The following is a 20,715-nucleotide window of genomic DNA, read 5'->3' as shown; positions in this document are numbered from 1 at the left end:
GGAAGAGGAGAATAATCCAGTCCAGGTTTGAAGTGTCTAGGTGCAGTAGTTTTTAAATTAGAATCAATTAAAGACGCGGATGGTAGTGAAAAATTAGGTGGAATCGCCCTTTAGCTATTCGACGCTAGAATTTAATGCCAACTTCAGCGTCGTCTCCCTGGTTCAAGTGTACTTTTCACATATTCAAGCACGGGTCCATCCGGGTCCGAAGTCTGCTCCTGTTGCCTGGCAACAGCACGTGACTTACCTGACCCTGCACGCCCAAACCACGCGCGCGCTGACCTGGTGGAACAGCGAGCATTGATCTTTCCGTCAATTGTACTTTCAGGAAAAACTGAATAATAATATTAATAAAGAGGAGAAGAAGAATTTTTTGAGCACCCAGACTGAAAGAGGAGTGCTCAAAGGAGGAGAAATAAAAGTTAAGGCTGAACTGAAGTACATTTTTATTATTTTTATCGTCCATCCTTACCGAAAACGAGAGGAGTCCATAACAACCCGGAGCACACTAAAACAGAGGCAAATAAAATATTCGCCATGAGCCGAAGTTCTCCTCTTACTCCTTCCTCCGGCTGGAAAAAAATAATCCGCCACAAGCGCTTTTTTTGTTGTTGTTAAAGTTAGTTTAACGTCGTTTTGTTTCCCACTGAAGGTGGCTCCGCAGACGTCAGCCTTCTGTTTAATCAACTGCACCTGGAAGAACCGGAAGCTCTGCCGCTGATTGGCTTCCCGGGGTCACGTGACTCCATCACCGGCTCCTACCTGCAGATTATTGGACGAGGTGGTGCAGGAAAAAAAAAAAAACACTCCCGGAACTACACTATGCTGTCAAACTGTACAACTTAAAAACTTTTCTTTTTAAATTAAGCCATTAAATATTTCCTGTCCACATTTATGCTTTTTATGAGCTGCTGAATTACATCCTCACATTAATACTTTTTATTTCAGCTGCACATTTTCCTCATGTTACTGACTAGTGAAAGTGTCTGTAGGTCTGTTTTCCAACAAAACTCAATATTGGAAGTCTTATTTGAGGGTGGAAAAGTTAAAAGAAGTTAATGTTTTCTTTATTTGATAGAACAGGTATTCAGATTACTTGATCCTAATTCATTACAGCACATTGTGAACTCAGACAATTAAGGTGGGAACATCATGTCTCTTTCAAATTTTGCATCCAATAATGTAATGTATCAGGGACATACCTGGTCTTGTATATTTGCTACAACCATGGTTGACTTTTTTTAGTACTTAAAGGGTACATAACAGGTAAGCTCCATCCCTGCTGCAGGAATTCATTAAACAAAACACAAAAAGCTGGACTAGAGCGGGCTCTAGAGGACACTATCGGTTCATGAAAAGCACTTTGGACAAAATCTTTGAGCATTTCATACCTGGAGCACTATACCAAATTAAATATGTGAACTCCTAACTCTGTTTATTTACAACACACCTGAGAATAAGGTTACTGACAAACATCTGCAATCACAATACTGTATAACTGTAATTTGTTAATTTTTTGGTTTGTTCTCGTTTATTTATTATTTATTACCAAATTTTGTCACTGAGAGCTAGAATGGAAACATACTGTTAGCTACCATTGTTTCTAGATTTATCTCTGTAGATTTTTGCCGAAAAGGAAAACACAGAGACACGTTCCATTTAAAAGACAGCTCATAAGGACAAACGGTCCCTCATTTATTCAATAATATAAAATATAATAATAATAATAATAATAATGCAAAACATTCTCGTTTACAAAACACACCGTCACATTTTTGTCTGAATTAATTAAAAGCAACAAGCATCACAGCGCTTTGTTTTACAACGTAAGGCAACATGATAATAACACAGTCAGCAGTCTGTTTGTAGGAGCAGATTAAATTACCTTCAGGCCTTCAGTGAAAACACGCAGATATGGCTCACAAATACAGATCTAACACGAAGCTCTCAGTGTGAGCTCAGGATAAAATAAGAACAAATCTCATAAAAGGCATAACCAGCAGTATAAGTCACTTTTGCACATTTTGAGCGAGAAGAAAAAGCCTTTTTTTTTTAAGTCAATTTTTTACAAATGTAGTTCTAAGCAGCCAGCGCTTAACATCTGACAGCAGCAACGATTCTTCATCTGATCTCTTCAGGAAGATGAGTGTTGGCCTTTGAACCGTCCCAGTCCTGGAACAGCTTTTTACATTTAAACGGCACACGGCTGTACTCGGTTCATGTTTTCAGGGTCAGAGTGTGCCCCACTGAAGTGTTTTAATGTTGTCCTTCTTCAAACGACCTGTAGGAAACAACAAAACATTTGTCACCTCAAGCCATCATTTAGACATTTAGATATAACTTACATGCCTTTAATTTAAACCGGTAAATTTATCTGGAATGTATAACAACTGAAATGGTCATCTTTAAAAAAAAACACCTCATCACACAGACAAAATAAAAGTTGTATTAAACAGACAATAAAATGTTGTGCAAATCTTATTAGTTCCCGTTTTTCTACTAAAGGTCTGGTAGTCAGTTTAATTACAAAAAAGCCATGCTGGCCACTAACTTTACTCCACATTTTGTTTGACATAAACACATATCTGATCACCTGCCACAGACAGAAGGCGAGAAGCGATAAGGTTTTTGCGCGTCTGTTTGAGTGCATGTGTGTATTTGTTAGTTTGAAGCGTTAGAAAAACATCTCATGGACCAGCGGATGGGCTTTAATGAAACACTCAGTAAGTTGAATGTATATCAACAACTGATTAACTTTTGGAGTCAACCCGATTTAAGATGGCCGCCACAGCCAATCCAAATCAGACTACACAAAACTGACTCGAACTCAGTCATTTTCACAGATATTGAGCTGTAATCTGGTGCGGCGGTAGCTGAGAGGCAGGCTCAACACATTCTCTGAGGACTAACGCATCTCGTAAGAGCTCACAGTAACGCACGAGGCTGCGCAGCCATCAAGTCATTTGCAAGGTGTGGTGTGCAGCTGCAGCAGAGAGATGGAGCGGCGTTTTAAAGGGAACAGCGTTGGGTGAGGGGGGACTGGGAACAAGCTGGGGTGTGTTTCTAATCAGCCTCCCTGTCTATGGCTGCTGTAATGTGCTGAGGCCAGAGAAGAGAACAGGCAGCTGAGCCACACCCCACAGGCTGTAACGCCGTTCCGTCTCAGCAGAAGATGGCTTCAGTTTAAATTCTGGCATTAAATGCACTGGGTGGCACAGCGGTGCAGTGGTTAGAGCTGTTGCCTCCCAGCAAAAAGGATGCAAGTTCGCTTTCCAGTCTGCAACCCCACCTTAATAGGTGTAGTTTACATGTTCTACCTGTGCTCACGTGGGTTTAAAACATGCATATTTGGTTAACTGATAACTCTAGGTGAGAGCATGAAAAGTTGTTTGTCCCTTTGTGTCCCTGTGATGGACTAGAGACCTGTCCAGGGTGTCCCCCGCCTCTCACATGGCGACTGCTGGAGATAGGCCCCAGAAAGGAGAAGCGGGTAAAGAAAATGGACAGATGGAGGGGTGAAATGCCTTCAAGGACTGCTAGGCCTTTAGTTTTACTGTTTATTGTCACAAAACTGCCTTCAAAACATACTTCTTCCTTGTTCTTGTTTCTTTGAGGTGACAACAAATGTTGCAGACTGACCAAAGCTACATTAAAATGTTGTTTAGCAAATTATATGAAATTCAAATATAGTTATTAAATTATTTAACTGTTGACTTCTGATACCAATTCTTCAAAACTAAGTAAAATAATGTGCTGTTTTATTATTTTATAGCATCTGTGGATGAGCAGAGGATTAAAAACAAGTTAGAGGCCCACTTACGATGTAATCAAATGAAATTTATAGTGAGTTATGCCCCATATTCAGACTAAAAATTAAAGTCAGGCAAAATCAGAACCCTTTAGAAACTCTGTTATCATTTGTGTTTTGGTTTTAAAGCATTTAAACAGAGATGGCATGTGATATTAACTGCTACTGCATAAAAAAAAAACTCATAGCATTTTTAATTTTGGCAACCGGCCATGTTTCAGACTCACCTGAGCTCCAATTTTAGCCTGTTGAGCTTATCAATGAGTTTATCATTCTTCACTATCATAGGAACAGGTGGTATAAACCAGGATGCGATGAATTTGCAAATGATGACAACATGCTGCAGGCAAAGAAAAGAAAGTCAGGAACGCTTTTTTTCACCACCTTCTGCAAACAAGCAGAGCAGTATCATCACTGCAGCCCGGGGACTCAACTCATACACGCTGACTTTAAAAGCAGGTAAAATTAGACAGCCTTTGCTAAAGCTCACCTCAAAGAGGATGACAAATGCAAAGCGAATGGCTAAAATCAGCCAGAACTGTGGGGTAAAGTTGTAGTCACTGTCCCTGTAGTCTTTGTAGCTGTGAAGAGGAACAGAGAAGGCAAAGTTTTTAGGTGTTTTTTAAATGAGAGACGGGTGTGGCTGCAAGCTGCAAGTCCAGTTGACTGCTTGTGAAAGAATGTAAACATCACCTGAACAGCCTGATGCAATACCATCAAGGGAAAAGAAAAACATACCAAAAATAAACCAAGAGCATTCCAGTTTCATGCAGACACTGATTTCCACTGACTACTTGTCTAAAGATTTGTTTTATGGTCATTTTAGTGTCACGACTGGGACTTCAGTTATGGAAGAAAAATAGAAGCGAACAAACCTGCATGAAGTGATATTCAGGCCTCCAGAAGTGACCAACTGTTTAGGTGCAAACATTTTTGTGTCTGTAATGGACAGGGTGTTGTTGATGTAGCCAACCATGCAGCTAAAACAAGAAAAGAAGCATGTGTAGGTGAGATTTACCCAAATTATTGCAGAAAACAAAACAAAATAACATTTTACAGAATAATACATATTCTCACTCCATGTTTTCTGTGGTGTTGCCGACACATGGACCGTAGCGGTAAAGATACACGAGTCGAGGGATAAAATCTGATGAAACACCGATCACCAGGCCGTTTGCAATGACCGCTATAACACCAATAACCTCCAGAATGTGTATCCACACACCTGAGGAAAAAAGAGAAGGGTCAACATGCACGATTCTATAAAAGAATAAAACCAAATCAACTTTTATTTGGAAATCACCCTCACCGATGTCATTGGTTTTCTTGGGAACCATTCTGCGCTCCAGGGTCACCATTTTAATGGCATCCAAACGGACCTCAAAGACATTATTAATGAGAGCCAGCAAAGGAGCGAGGGGAAACGCTGCCACAAATATGGTGGTAAAGCTGAACTGGATCGCTGAAGAGAAAGCAGAAAAAACAAATCAACCAAAGCTAGTCTGGAGCCTAATGCATCTCCTGAGCTCACAGTTCATACCCATCTCCAAGAACTCGTTGAACAGGCTGAAAGAGTTCACATCGGTGAGCTCGTAGTTTTTCTGCCAGTCTCTGAGCTTGCAGTTCTCGCACATTTCAAATCCGGCGTTGGTTTCGGACTCATTTCTCTGGTAGCAGACGGCGCATTTTCTCTGCAGCTTCTTGGATCTTTTCTTCTTCACGTAGTTATTGAACCAGCTGATGGAAGCATCAGAGAGCTTTAATCAGTTCAAACCAACATGGTACAAACCGTACGTGGTCAGAAAACTAATCAGAACTTACGGGCCGGTGTACTCAAACACATTGTTGAGGGTTTGCTTCAGAGTCATTATGATGGTCATTTGAATGAACAGGTCTGTGAGACATCCGCTGGGGTGACACTTCGTGTACCAGAGGAAAATGTTTAGGTAGAATCAGATCATTTATCGCTAATCAAAACATGTAAAAAAGAATACCAAATATATGTTTGCTCACTTCCTCAAGCCTCCATTTCCCTGCAATTCGTACATAGTCACCTGGGTGGCCATTTATCCTGTCAGAAGTGTTGGAAAAACAAGCCATTCTTCGTTAGATGAGCTTAAATTAATCAGGAGGGGTTCATTAGTTCAAACATGAGTCAAACAAGTTTTTACCTGCCAAGAATAAAGGCCACATAGAAGAGGGAGGAGAAATAGGTGAAGAACTGGAAGGTGAACATCTTCACTGTGAAACTCCTCTCTGTGGCGGCAAATGACCTGGTTTTCTCTGACCAACAGAACAACAGATCTGTTGTCAGGGTCTGCTGGGTATTTAGAGGGTCCCAGAAGGAGTAAAGTACAGCACATGAGTCAGATTTCCAGGCTTGTTCCTGCTCACCCTTTTCTTTCTGGAATGATGGCGTAAATGCTGAGTCAACTTTACTTAACCATTCAAAAATAAATGGGGAATAGCGTGCTCTGGGCTTTTAGTATTTGTAACTTTTATACATTTTGAAATATTTAACTTCATTTACAAAGAAATAAGAAATAACCCCCATAGAAATACAACGAGATCTCCTCAATTCTTGCAAAAACAGTTCTCTAAAATCTACTTCAAAATATTGCTGTTTTTTTTTACCCTGGTTTTCACAACTTCACCATTATCTAGTAGCACAAAAAGTGTGAAAATATCTGTTTTTTAAAGAAATATTCTGTTTGAGGAAGTTAATTTTTTCATTATGTCAACAAGAAGATGTAAATAGTTCTCTCAGCTATTGAAATGTTCAAAATTAACTTCAATTATCATTTCAGTTGTCAGTTTGACAGAGAGACAAATCTGAGGCATGTATGTAAATATCAATAGTTCTTTGAGCTTTCTGAAGATCTTTCAAGGTTTTTCTTTGGACTTTGGCTCCTTTTTTTACTCATTTTCTGTCGAGTCGTTGTACCTGACCTTGACGTGACTAAAAAATGTCCGTGACAATTTATGTATAAATTGGACAGTGGACAAGTGGAGGACAAAAAGGAAGTGTTGGGGGCAAACATACCGCATATCTACAGCAGGTGAACAGTGCCTGAAAATCATGTCTTTAAGAAACAGGAAGTTTCAGCAAAGACACAGGACCTGAGCGAGGCGTCATCCTTCGTTTTATCATCGAATGTGTGTCAGGTTTTAATCTGTCTTTGGAAATGACCTTGTTGGTGCTAAAATTTCATTTTGGGTGTCTCAAACTGTGTTATCTTTTTTATAGGTGTGACAAAAAATGAAAACTAATTCTGTCTTTGCTGGTAAGAGAATTATCAAAGCCATCTAGATTCGAGCAAAAGATAAAGTTTAAAACTGGTTCTCTACTAAGTTGTTTGCATGTGTCGACCCAACAGTTGCTCATCCGTTGAGTTTTGGAGCCTTTTAATGCCTGAAGGCCAACTTCTGCAAAACAAGCCCACGCCACGATCCTCCTGCCAACAAACTTTACATTCGCCACAATGCAGTCAGACAAGTATTGTTCTCCCAGCAACCGCCAAACCCAAACTTGTCCAACAGATTAATAGACGTTGGCGACCTCGGTGAACCATGCGCCTCATCATCCATTGAGCCCGCTCTATGATTTTACGTGACCTACCACTTCGGAACTGATTTGCTGTCATTCCCAATCGCTTCCACTTTGTTATAATCCCACTAACAGAGTAGGGATGAAATTTCATAACAGGTAGCATCCTATTATGGTACCACGCTGGAATTCACTGAGCTCCTGAGAGCGACCCGTTCTTTCACTAATGTTAGTAGAAGCAGTCTGCATGCCTAGGTGCTTGATTTTATACACCTGTGGCCGTGGAAGGGATCGGAACACCTGAATTCAATGATTTGGATGGGTGAGTGAAAACATTTAGCAATATAGCATGCCTTCAGAGAAATATTAACCACTTTAAAAGACTGCAAGAACTATAAACATATATGGGCTGATTCAAGACTTTTGCACAGTACTTTATGAGCCAACTGCCTCCTCATTGTGGGTTTTAGTAATAATAGGAATATAAACAGTAAACATACCGATTGCACAAAGCTTCATGGCTACAATCCGGTTGACCTGCAAAGACAAATTTATGATGAGGTTCACAGAGCACCTGAAGCTAAAAGTCACACAGAGGTCCACTTTGGAAGACCTTCATACCCGAGTCATGACCGTGATGATGATGAAGTGGATGATAGCCCCCGCCATCATGGCTCCGATGTTAGAGTTGCTGTTCAGAAACTCCCATTCTTCATGGTCAGCCAAAAACCTTGCAACCATCACCCTGAACACCACCAAGGCATGTGTCAGGCCAATGATCACCAGTATCTGTGGAAACAGAAAAAAAAATTCTACAACATTTACTATTTAACTTAGAGACATTGAGAGCCCTGTTTATTTTAAACTGAAACTTGAGTAGTTTTATCTCCTTTCATACGTTTAGATAAAGAGAAAAACACTGAGACGTTTCCCACCATGAGTGTTACGCATATTAGAACCACAGTGCTGCGCAGGTAGGAGTGCTTGAACGGCTTTGGACTACAATCAGCATCATTCACAATTTCCAGGATGAGCTCCTCCTATAAATGAATTCAGATTTTTTTTTTTTAAAAAAGCACATAAAAGACATCCTACAAACTCTGTATGAGTCTTATTGAACTAAAATGTAACACATCAGTCTTTATGATTGTACCTCTTCCTCCGACCAGTCAGCCACCTTCCATTCAAAGACATAAGCAGACCGATGTCTCTTCCAGAACTCCAGAAACAGCGTCGCTGCAGGAAGACAAAGAAATGTTCCTTATTTGATGGCACCGAATCACTGTCTGCGCATCTTTGAAAAGCATAAAATAATAACTCCTCTTCTAAAATCCGCAATAATAAAGGATGTGCTGGACCAGTGGTGTCAAATCCTGGTCCTGGAGGGCCGCTGTCCTGAATGTTTTAGGTGTTTCTCTGCTTCGACCTACCTAAATTGAATGACTGAGTGATTAACAGGCTTCTGCGGAACTTGAAGTCATGCTGAAGAGCGGAGAAACATTTAAAACATGCAGGACGGTGGCCCTCCAGGACCAGGATTGGACACCACTGTGCTAGACTAATTTACATGTTTACTTGTCGTCTAATCGTACAAGTTTGAAAGACTTTTAGAACTTATTGCATTCTGTGTTTAAAGTTTACACTACACCTCAACAGTTTGGGAAACAAGTCTGCTGTCAGCTTTAATACTTTGTAAAACTCTTACTGTTTGGTAAAAATGAATGATAACCCAATATTGTCAGGGTGTTTTTTTCCCTTTCTTCTTCTTTTTATTATACAATTGGATCAAATGTTCCTTTTTAAATATATATATAGACATGGCTTATAGTCTTACAGATTATATAAATTACTGTCTTGACCCCTCCCACAGCCAGATGGCGATGGTTTGTTAAGATATGAAGGTAGCCAAGAGGTGTAGGTTCTCTCTGTGATATCTCTTTGGCAGTGAAACATCTCAGAGAAGATAAAAACTGGCAGTTAAATAAAATAAATCTGAGGCAGATAAAAGACTCAGTTTGTACAAGGTGTCCCCTGCCAGCCTAAAATGTTTAGACAAGTTAAAACCAATGCTGGATTCAAACTCCAACCTCTGAGTTACAAATATGTTTGTGCGTGTTGACAAACTCACTCCAGATCGCCATGAACATGGCAAAGATCATCGTGCCATTGTTGTCGAACAGTAAGCTCAGCTGTGGACAGAAAAGAGCAGCGGTGAGCACCAGCATGCAGACATTCCCACTCAGACCTTTGGTGGCAACTGCGCAGACGTCACCTTGGCATATGTGCAGGTCTCGTTGAGCTGCCACACTTTGCAGCTCTGGTCACAAAGTGGACACATGATTCTGTCGGACTCACAGACCTCTTTTCTACAAGACAGGTGAGGTCAGTCATCAATTGCAAGGAGTAATCACAGAGGAAACGCTCTTATCACAACACAGAAGCCGTGAGAAACCGGGCGCAGAGGCTCACATGAGGGGGGAGGTGTTGAAATAACTCAGGCCGTAGAGAAACACTAGGACCCCGATCACTGCGGGGAGGATGAGGAGATATGTGTACCACCCCAACCACAGGAAGTACAGGGCAACCTTCTCCCCGAAGTAGTTCCTGCGAACACAAATCGTACAGGTCAGAAGAGTTATCCCAGTTAGAAAAGTATGTATGGATGTATGGATGTATGGATGGATGGATGTATGGATGGATGGATGGAGCCCAGTATTTTTCCAACATATACTCTGAGCGCTACACTTTGTGAAGCAGCTCTGATTAAAACTTTGGCGTTAACGGTTGACGTTAGCAAAATATCTCATGAACCACTGGACAGACTCTAATGAAACTCTCAAAAAGTAATTATTGGATGCACATCTACAACCGATTAACTTTGTGAGCCACGCATTTTGCGAGATCTTGCAAAATTGTGTTTCATTTATACTTTTTGTTTCTGAGTTTTATGCCATAATATTCACACCTGTCAACTACATCATTATAAGCCCTAACCTGATATTATAATACTTTTCACAGCAAAAACAGCTCTGATCAGTTTCAGTACATGGACGATCAATATCCGGGGGTGTCCTAGAGTGTGTGGGCGCCACGGCTGCGATGCGTGGGGTGCGATTGGTGTGCATAAATGTTTAGGTAGGTGGCAAATATCAAAGTCAGATCCCTGCTCACACCAGGATGCAGATTTCTGCAGCATATCACTTCCCTGCAACAAACTGAACAGTTAATGACTCTTTCTGTTATTAGGAATAATTTTTATTCTGAAATAAAATTAGGATGTCTAATTGTAGCAAATGACAGAGTTTAAATGTGTTTTTTCCTGTGGTACAAGTTCAACTGAGCAAATCTTTGCTGAAGTCAAAACGTAAAGAAAACTGACGGAGATCAGGTGCTGGGAGTACACACATGATGAGAAAAGTTCAGCATTGCATAATTCCAGTATAAGAGCCAAATAAAACTTGGGTCTTATATTTTAGTAAATGAGTGTTTTATCAAATAGTTTATCGATACATTAGTGATTTCCAAACCAAACACAGATTCTGGGTGCTAAAGAACAACAAGAACAAAATCCTTCCTTAAAGTTTTGTCATTAACGTTTGGAAGTCAACTCTGTCTGCCTGTTAGCAAAATATCTGGACAGACTTTCATGAAGTAGTTACTGGATGAACACCTACTGTAATCAGCCCAATTCAAGATGGCCGCCACAGCCAATCGACATGAGCCAACACAAAAACGGCTAAAACTCAGTTTCACAGATATGGAGCAAACATCTAATGTGGAGGTAGCTGAGAGTCATCCTCAACACTTACTCTGACTGTGAAGTCTTGTGATATCCCATGAAATTTAGAATTTGTAAATTTAGAGTTCATTCATAATGACTTCTGCTTTTTGTAATGATGACACTTTACAAAATATTTAACTTCATTTACAAATTGTCTCCCCTTAGAAATACATTAGGAGTTCATTTAAAAACATTATTCTCTTCAGCAAACATGATCTGTGGTTGTCCTCTTATGCTACTTTTAGCTTTTAACTAATGTTCAGCTTTTAGCTACTATTCTGCCTAATTTTGCTTTTAGCTCGCCTTTTGCTACATTCAGCTTCCAGTTTTTTTTTTTTTTTTTTTTTTTGCTTTTAGCTACCTTTCTCCTGCTTTTACCTTTTAAATACCTTTCACTACTTTTAGCTAGCGTAATTAGCATTTTGCTTATTTTGGCTTTTAGCTAGTGTTTTGCCTCTTTTAGCTCATAGCTCAGTTTTAGCTCCTTCAGTCATTCAGGCCTCAGCACTCACTCTCTAGTTATTAGGTCATTATTGCTCTTTTTTTTCTGTTTTCTGACAGACACAACTCCCCACTCCTGCAGATGTGAGCTGCTCTAACTCCCGAATATATCTAAGGTTCTGATTGCAGCGCGTTGGTGACGTGTTTGCTGCGGTCTTGTTTCTGAAACAATAACGCAGCCATTTAATGAGCAGAATGGAAGGCAGAATAATGAAGAGGCTGTCGTGCTGCAGTCCAAACCTGACATCAGTTACGGGTTGCCCTTGGAAACAGGCTGTCCATCGTGCCCATTTCTTCTTGAGGTCTTTCTGTGTCTTTTTCTGAAAGCAGAGGCACATGGAATCACGGGAAAGCGTCCACATGACGAAGAGGTTCGTGCAAACCGCTTCATGCAACATGCTGTAACACAGAGAGTCTTTCAAACAGTGTTCATTCCAGCTAATATAGGAGCATCTTTAACACCACATTAATACCATCTGGAACTCACTTCAAGCCTAAACGTCCGGGCCTTTTATTTAGCCTGCATGTGTTCAAACCAGCACGCAGGAGGGCAAACATGTTAATGTTTTCACAGTCACATATTAGACGCTGTATGCTCACACACATGCCCACTTACTCCGAGCGTCGCATGACTCACCGCATTCATACGAGCCTCACAGCGTTTCTAGGAGCAAGTGGTTTTTGTTTTTTTGTTTTCTGACAGCAGTTTATTATTTAGAAAACTACTGCCAAGTTTCACTTCCTAATTTCAGAAGCGTTCGACAAAAGAGAACAAGGACAAACATTTCAGTTTACTCTTTCTGTGTCGGCATCGGCTTGTCATGATGTATCCTCTGACTCACAGCCGACACGAACAGCACAAGGACTACTTTTATTCTTATATACTTTTATTCCAGTGTTTGCTCTGAATCAATACGAGTATCACCTCAAAACTGACTGACTGAGGCCTGGGACTTATCAGACACACACTGGTGACAATAACACAACTCTAAGAGGTCATAATGTTTGTTGTAGCAGGAAAAAAAACAAAACAGCATTTAATCATACGTATATCAGGAAATTTACCTCGTGTAAACAGAACTTTGTCTCAAAAATCTTTGCCTTCATGAGATCCCGTAAGACCTCTGGAAAGTCAACAACAAAGAGGAAGATTATCAAAACGAGCCGATGGAAATGAAGAGCGACTCGACTCTGAGTGTCTCCTACTCACCCCCCGAGCTGATCTCTGTGTTGTTCAAGATGAAGTGGACCACCCTTATCCTGCAACGAGGGCAAGCATCACTCGTAAACTCATCGTCGCAGCAAGTCAAGTGCCATTCAGGCGACGGATCCTGACAAAGTCGCCCATTTACTGGCGACGGCTAATCTTAAGAGACAGTTCAAAACTGCACAGCTGCGCAGGACGACAAGCCTGCGATTTGACCCACAAAGCGATTAGCCATCGAAACGAGATACGCCGAGGTGTCTTGTAGCGATGATATCACCGCGCATTTAAACAGGACGTATGCTTGAAATAGCATCAGAGGTTGTTTGAAAAATCTGAGATAGCTGCCGTTTACCTGGTGCTGAGAGACATGATGTTCTGATGCGTGCTCCAGTTGCAGGTGTCGGACACCTTGAGCAGGTACCGGTACCTCTCAAACACCTCTTTAGGAGCCTGAAGCCCATAGAAGACGATGTCATCGTATATGATTTTCTGTCAGGAAGAGATCGAGAGACGCGTCTGGACCGTGACACCTTTGCCGCACAGTAACACACACACACACACACACACACACACACACACACTGTGAAAAACCCACTGTCACTCTGAAGTTCTTCTTCTTCAGCTGGTCTATGTACTCCGCTTGTTTCCTGGAGTGCTGTCGCTCGTAGTCGTTAACATATTTGGCCACCAGGATGTAGTCGTACGACAGCGGAGTCGTCTGTGTGGCGAAAACGGCGTGTCAGCTTGACCAGGCCACACTTAATCTGTAATTCTAACCTAAGACCAGAGATGCTCTGAGTCCTCTCACCACTGGAGGAGGAGTCTGTTCCGCTCCGTTCTCCTTTACCAAGCCGAGGAATTCCAGCAGCTCAATGCTGGGCTTTAACACAAAATAATAAAACGAGCGTTAAGAAGGAATTATAAAATGATTAGTTATGCCTTTTTTATAACACATATTAAAAAGAGACTGCAGCCAAAAGGCAAAAGCGGACGAGCATGTTTTCGTCCGTGTCTTTCTCTTGGTGTTTGACACCAAAATGTCTCGTGAACCCCTGGAAGAACGTCCTGAAACGTCCAGAAAGCGAACGATGGATACGCGTCTATGACTCGTTCGTTTTGGGAGTTGACCGGATTCAAAAAAAGGGCCGCCAAAAAAGGAACACAAAAACGGCTACAGCTCTGTCGATGTTCCGAATGTTATGATAAATGTAGGTGTGGCTGTAGCTGAGAGTCGTTGGCGACACATACTCCAAGGGCTGCTCGTGATCTCTGCCGAAATCTGCAGCACTGACTGTCCAAGTCAGCCCTGCTTGTCTGTTAGCAAAATATCTCGTAATCCACTGGACAGATTTTCAACGACACTCTCCGAAAGGGATCACTGGGTATTCGTCTACAGCTGATTTACCCTTGGGAATCAGTTCAATTCAAGATGGTTGCCACACCTAATCAACATCAGCCAACACAAAAATGGCTATAAGTCAGCGAATTTTACAGCGATTAGGCTAAAATTGGACATGGCAGTAGGTGATAGTCACATGCGTGCTGTGAGCATGGCATCTCAACGTTATTTTCAAGGTTTGACCTGCAACTCTGTCTCATCTCATCTTAGACTAATTATGAATTCTGTGGTTTCACAACGTCATCGAACAGAAAGGTTATTACCTGCAAAAGAATCCTGTCTAACTAAGAGCTGGAGGTGTGACAGGGGAATGCCACTTTCCCACAGCCTGACTCACAGTGAAGGCAGGCGGTGCACAGTTTCAGTGTAACCTGAATTAGTGACATGACATTCAACATGCTGCCATTAACATGCCGATCCATGCTGCTCCCACAGACACAGCTCTGAACTCTGAACGGACTGAACTCCGTGATATCAACAACAACAGCCTGAACGTGCAGTAAAACGAATCAAAGCCGAGATTAGATTAGACTGGAGCTGTAAAAAAAAAAACAAAGAGGGGGTAAACCAGGACCAACTGTGGCTGGGGTCTGTGTAGATCAGCCCGAACAGCAGCACTGTAGTCATAATAAGGTCGGGTTTGAAAGGTAAGGCGCTAATCAGAACAGAATTGTTGTCATGGTGTAAGGTGCGATCACCCACCTGCCTCCTGTGACGCTGCATGATGCGGCGGAGACCCCCACCTCACCTCACCTCACCTCACCCCCCACCCCGATCCGGATTACCAGAGCGCCTCGGCCAGCATCCACCGAGCCCTCCTCGGTTCAGTCAGCCCTGATTGTCTCCAACTGGAACATCTGGTTCCGGATTCCACCTAATCTAAGAAAAAGAAAAAAGAAAAGAAAAAGAAATTGCACTGTTGTTTTCCTGGCAGAGGTATGTCAAAGCGAGTCCACCTGTTGCCGCCGTGTGAACATTTAAAGCCGGCCACCTGTAGCTGGATCACCCACTCAGGACCAGGAAGCCTAGCCGTCTTGCTTTGCGTGTGGCGGCGGTGATGTAGCCACGGACCAGTCGCTAAATAAATACATAAATAAGCGGAGTCTGGATGTGATTCGTCAGGTCCGATGGAATGGAAGCGCACGTTGCCTCCTCCCCCTCCTCCTCCTCCTCCTCCTCGGGGAAAGGGTGCAAAAGTACCCGCGGCCTACCGCTAGATGGCAGCAGACACGCTGACTTCACCCACCTGTTCCGCACCATTTTACAGCCCCGGTTGACAAAAGCGGCTAGCTGGGGGCGGGCGGGGTTTGCACTACAAACCTCGCTCAACTCACATTGACTTTGTGACGAATGTAAAACAAACTGGGCTTCGCTGCCGAGATTCAAACAAGATCAATAAAGCCAATTAATCAGATGAATATGTTCATTAGCAAGTGATTCAGCTAGTGATTTCTAGTATTTTTTACGTTTATGTTGTCAACTGTTATATGGCACTGTTAAATACATAGGTTGCCCCTGATTTAAGGTGGACAACTCCCTCCTGCCAACAAACCTTTGCTCTCCAGTTTCAGGGTAAGCTCCTCCCTTCCCCCTCGCCAGGCCCTTCTTCTCGCCCGGCCGCCGACAAAAGGAGCGTGCCCACTTGCAGAGCCCTGTGTGAGCTGGCTGTGAGTGAATCATCCTACTCACATCAGTCTGACATTTGATAATTGGCATTTCCAAGGAACAATTCTTTTCTTGAGACACAGCACCGATGCTGAAATGTAAAAATGTTCTTTTAGAAGCGTAGTCTACGTGTTCAAAATGGACTGATTGTGATATGTAACGTCTTTGTTTTATTAACATTAAGGCGTCACTGTGTGAGCATGTTACTGTAACACTGAAATAAAACATAAATACCAGTAAAATGGTATTAATGAACATTTCCTGCTTAACTGTATTTTCACTCATGAAAATGAAAGTCTAAATTAAAGGGCTTTCGAGTTCTATAATGGAAAAGACTAATTAACGTAATGTTTTATTCTGTTCTTGTTACATAACCAAAGGCCCATCTGGGGGATGGGCCTAGGCTATGAATGCTATAATGTATTGTAGTCGTTATTATGGAAAACGTATCATACAAATAAGCAATGAACTGAGTAAAAACTGTATCATTCATTGGAGAAATGCATATCACCTGTCGCTTTTCATGCCAGAGTTTCAGATTAGGATCATCCTATGCTGAAAAGGAACAGAGTTGTTGCCGTTTTGGTTCATTTTGATGAATCGTGTTACTCCTGATCTCACATTAAGAGCTCTTGTGAGATGTGTAACACTCAGAAAATGTGCTGAGAATGAGTCCTAGCTACTTCCACAGCAAATTAGCTCAAAATTTGTAAAACTGACTGAGTTACACTGATTTGTTTTTGTTGGCAACATTCGATTAGCTCTGGCAGGCATCTTGAATTAGGTTGACTCCAAAAGGTAATCATTCGTAGGTGCACATACAGTGATTAGTTTCTGAACGTTTCATTGAAATCTGCCCAGTGATTTATGAGATATTTTGATAACAGACAAGGAGGATTGACTCCAAAGTTAATGGCAAAGTTTTAATAACAGATCAACAAGCTATAAGAAGAAACTGACCCCCCTCTTTAAAGTCAAACCAGAAACAAATGAGGCTTGAGATTCTGTATAATTCAGTGCCGAATAAAAACTTACCAGATTCAAAGGTCCTACAGTGAACACCTCATTCCTCGAAGAGACAATCTTTGGGGAAATCTGTTTAAAGCAGTTTCACTTCTGCAAAATTCTTTCTGCGTCTTAAAAATTATTTTCACAAGAAACATACAAAAAAAAAATTGTGAAGGATTTGTGACCTGGCAAGGTTCTCGCAGGCCTCTCGCCCACTTGACTTCTGAACAATCTGTGCGCACTTATTTCCTGAAATCCTTCATGGTGGAAAGCGACAGAGTAGCTAAAGTCTGCGCGCACCATTTTGAACCTGGAAATTTCATTTCAGCTCCCTCAGTCGTTCATTCGTCCAAGTTTAATCAAACAAAGAAAACACATGGACAAGATGACATTAGCAACACGCTAATCTGCAGCACCCATCCCGGGAAGGGACTTTTAAGCAGCCACGAGAAGCTGATTTAAATTTAAAAAGCAAAAAGGTTAAAAAAAGGTTGCAATATTAAAGTCCTTGAAGAACTGCATGTGGCCCACCGCCTTTCATGCCAGAGATTTAACCTGAAAATCATCTTTGCTGAGAAGAGAATGAGTTACGGATGCTTTGGTCAAACTTGTAAATCACTTCATGTACGACCCCATGTGTGAGAGCTCACACTGTGATGACTCTCAGCTACTACCACACCAAATTCTAGCTCAATATCCCTAAAACTGACTGAGTTACAGCCACCTTTGTGTTAGCAAAAGGCTGTAGCAGCCATTTTGAATGGTGTTGACCCTAGAAGTTAATCAGGTGTACATTTAAATACATTCACTGTTCACTGTCTGAGAGTTTCCTTCAAACCCGTCTGGTGGTTTATGAGATGTTTTGCTAACACTATAGATAAAGGGGGGTGGTGGGTGTGTGTGTGTGTGTGGGGGGTAGCTTTTGGAAAGTGTTGTCATCCTTTAAATAACTCTGGTTTGACAGATTATCCAACAACTTGAAAAACTGTTACACCTAATCTAAAGCTGAATGCTGAGAAAGTGCTTGTCCTGTAACATGTGGAGTACTGTGGGTAATATTCAAAACTTTGCCTCTGAACAACACCACAGTTAATTAAAGCAGCGCAGCTGTCATGTTATGACAGATGCGCTTCTGGTTTGTTCAAACGGGCAACCTGAAATATTGCGTAAACATTTGGAAACTGCAGACATTTTTATGCACAGTATCTCGTTTTTTCACACACTTTGCTGCTTCTGTTTCCGCAACCATGTCATTTGGGGTGTAAAAAAAGGGCAAAGGAACATTAACGGGTGGTCCCCCGTGCCCTGTTATTAAGGCTGGTTTCAACATTAGGTTCTGTAAACTCACAGGGCAGTGCTCGCCCAGCGAGACCCACATCCCAGGGAGGAGAGGCGACATGAAGCTGGTGGAAAAAGTGGTGCGGTGGCAGAAATGAGCGGCTGTATTTCTGCAACCCGGACACACCCCACAGAGGAGGATAGCATAATTACACCCGCGCGGGACTGTGGAAACCACTTGAAGAGTGACAGAGGGGGGGGGCCGCTGCTGCTAAATATGACCAGAGTGGAAGTACAGAGCAGGGAGGCGGCTGGGAGGGCCAGCAGTGAACTGTGAGAGAGACCCTTTGCCTGATGTCCCTGCCAGGGGAGGAACAGGAACTCAGCAGTTCAGTTGCCTGAGAAGAGATATCAGCCATTGTGCTGATCTTAACTAAAAGAAAACACCGAAGCAAACATCCTGCCTGCTGGATCATCTGTTCAGTGCAAGATCTGGGTCCAAATAAAGCCTCGTGACATGTTTTAAGAAAAGGCACAAGTTATTAACATTGTTCCTGGAAGTTTCCTCTGGATATTTTGTTAAACAAATTAAAACAAATGAAGCATCCAAGGTCTCACCAGGTAAATAGGCTAATAAAATAAAAAAATCATGGTTAGACGCTGCAGTTTTCTTGTTTGTACAAGGCACAAACATTGGCTTGTCAGTTCAGTACTGCGCGCATGTTTTATTCATGACTGTGGGGTCACATGCAAAAATATCAGCGCTCGTTATTTTTTCATACATTTGTTTGTTTTTAAGGGTAAACTCGATGTTCTAATGTCAACAGAACTGGACTGAGTCCTGAGAAAAGGAGAGGAGACAGCACCACCACACCCCAATATGAGCTGTGCACTCAATCCATTCCTAAATATTACAAATAAAACCTTCAACAATTATTCAAACAGAATCAACAGTCAAGATAGTCCGTATGGAAAATAAATCTTTGTCAACATGTCTGACCAGAAGAGAAAATACAACCCCAATTACAAGAGGTTGCAATTATATGAAAATCTCATAAACCCAAATTTTATTCACAGTGGAACATAGTAACCATCATATGTTCAAACTAAGAAACTATCAGTTTTTAGGAAAAAATAAGATAATTTTGATTTTCTTGGCAGGAACATATCTCAAAGAAGTTGGGACAGGCGCAACAAAAGGCTGTTTTAGTCTGTGATAGGAATAAGAAACAGATGGAGGAGCTTTTTGCAACTAATTAGGTAAATTGGCAACAGGTCAGTAAGAGGACTTAAAATAAAAAGAGCATTTTTAGAGAAGCTGAATCTCTCAGAAGTAAAGACGGGAAGAGGTTCACCAGTCTGCATGAGTCTGTCTAAATACAGTGGAGCAATCTCAGTGGAAAATTGGGGACATTTCGATTGTCTCCTAATCCACAGTTGATAATATCATCAAAAGATTTTAAGAATCTGTAGAAATCTCTGAGCTCAAAGGACAAGGTCAAAGGTCAATATTGGATGTCCTAAGGAGCCGCTGCATTAAAAACAGGTCTGATTCTGTTCAGGACATCACTGCATGGACTCAGGAACACTTCAGATCACTGTCTGTAAACACAGTTTACTGTTCTATGATCAGATGAATCAACATTTTTAATTCTATTGTAAACTTTAGACGCCACATCCTCCATGTTAAAGAGTTCAAAAACCTGCCTCTCTGATGGTATGGAGGTGCATTAGTGTCATTAGTATATACAGGTTTTAGAACAACACGTGCTCCCAACCAGACAATCTTCAGGGAAGTCCTTGCATATTTCAGCAGGACAACATCAAACCTCCTCCTGCATCCATTCCAGCAGCACGGCTTCATATAGAAGAGTCCAGGAGCTGAACGGAGCTACCTGCCACCTCTCAGCAGTTGAGGACATCAACAAATCCATCAAACAGCCAGGACTGTAGAGCAGCTGTGTCCTCTGTGTCATTAGTCACCTGCCCTCAGTCATCTGCACCTCAGTGAGCTTCTTTGTCAGCCTGCCACTCTTCTTCTTCTTCTTCTTCTTCTGTTTTTTATGGCAGTTGGCAAACAACTTCAGGTGCATTACCACCATCTTCCAGATTGGAGTATGGATCAGATTATTATACTTATTATGTTCTTCCCAAAATACCTGTTCTTCTTAAAAAAAAACTAAAAATGCTACTAAAAACTATATCCCCAGCTGATCTTTGAATCAATTCCCTAATAACTAACTTATCTTTATTCTTATTCAAATTTCTAATTAACACCTCTCCTTCATGAACATACTTATTACATTCTAAAAATATATGCTGTACTGTTTCTATTTGTCCACAATAATTACAACAACCTGTGGCATGTTTCAGCCTGCCACTCCCATCTGCACCTGCCTCTAGTTTGTAATCACTCACCTGTTTCCACTTTCTCATCCTCAGCCTTTATTTTTAATCTCTGGTCTTTTTTTTTTCATTGTTGGTTGTATATCACAGTCAGGTCCTCTCCTTGTGGTCCTCT

The 20,715-nt window shown here is 41.6% G+C and overlaps 2 protein-coding genes across 3 annotated transcripts in view; both read right to left on the bottom strand.

Moving 5' to 3' along the window:
• The window catches only part of sigirr (single immunoglobulin and toll-interleukin 1 receptor (TIR) domain), an 11,627-nt gene extending 10,930 nt beyond the window's left edge, over positions 1-697 (bottom strand). Inside the window, exon 1 of the mRNA XM_017405634.3 lies at positions 473-697. Within this exon, the coding sequence (XP_017261123.1) occupies positions 473-539 (67 nt within the window). The 5' untranslated portion in view covers positions 540-697. The remainder of the gene's footprint in view (positions 1-472) is intronic.
• Positions 698-1,653: 956 nt separating this feature from the next.
• LOC108229825 (anoctamin-9) lies at positions 1,654-15,392 on the bottom strand. 2 transcript variants are annotated; one of them, XM_025003629.2, is made up of 25 exons: positions 15,235-15,392; positions 14,946-15,122; positions 13,653-13,724; positions 13,440-13,562; positions 13,197-13,333; positions 12,848-12,897; positions 12,703-12,761; positions 11,878-11,957; positions 9,825-9,959; positions 9,628-9,721; positions 9,484-9,544; positions 8,509-8,591; positions 8,291-8,395; positions 7,977-8,144; positions 7,856-7,892; positions 5,980-6,091; positions 5,822-5,879; positions 5,630-5,727; positions 5,349-5,545; positions 5,118-5,270; positions 4,886-5,033; positions 4,684-4,788; positions 4,299-4,389; positions 4,036-4,148; positions 1,654-2,281 (listed from the first exon to the last, which is right to left on the bottom strand). In XM_025003629.2, exons 2-25 carry the CDS (start codon positions 14,964-14,966, stop codon positions 2,257-2,259), a joined length of 2,325 nt encoding a protein of 774 aa, XP_024859397.1. In that variant the 5' UTR covers positions 14,967-15,122; positions 15,235-15,392; the 3' UTR covers positions 1,654-2,256. The 2 variants fall into 2 exon arrangements, with proteins under 2 accessions (XP_024859397.1, XP_017260992.1); XM_017405503.3 differs by having other exon boundaries at positions 14,946-15,117; positions 15,235-15,385.
• Between the last annotated feature and the right edge of the window lie 5,323 nt (positions 15,393-20,715).

This window comes from Kryptolebias marmoratus, linkage group LG11 (assembly GCF_001649575.2).
Source record: "Kryptolebias marmoratus isolate JLee-2015 linkage group LG11, ASM164957v2, whole genome shotgun sequence".
Lineage (NCBI taxonomy): Eukaryota > Metazoa > Chordata > Actinopteri > Cyprinodontiformes > Rivulidae > Kryptolebias > Kryptolebias marmoratus.
The sequence above is the reverse complement of the archived record's forward strand: the minus strand, read 5'-3'. Positions and strand labels throughout refer to the sequence as shown.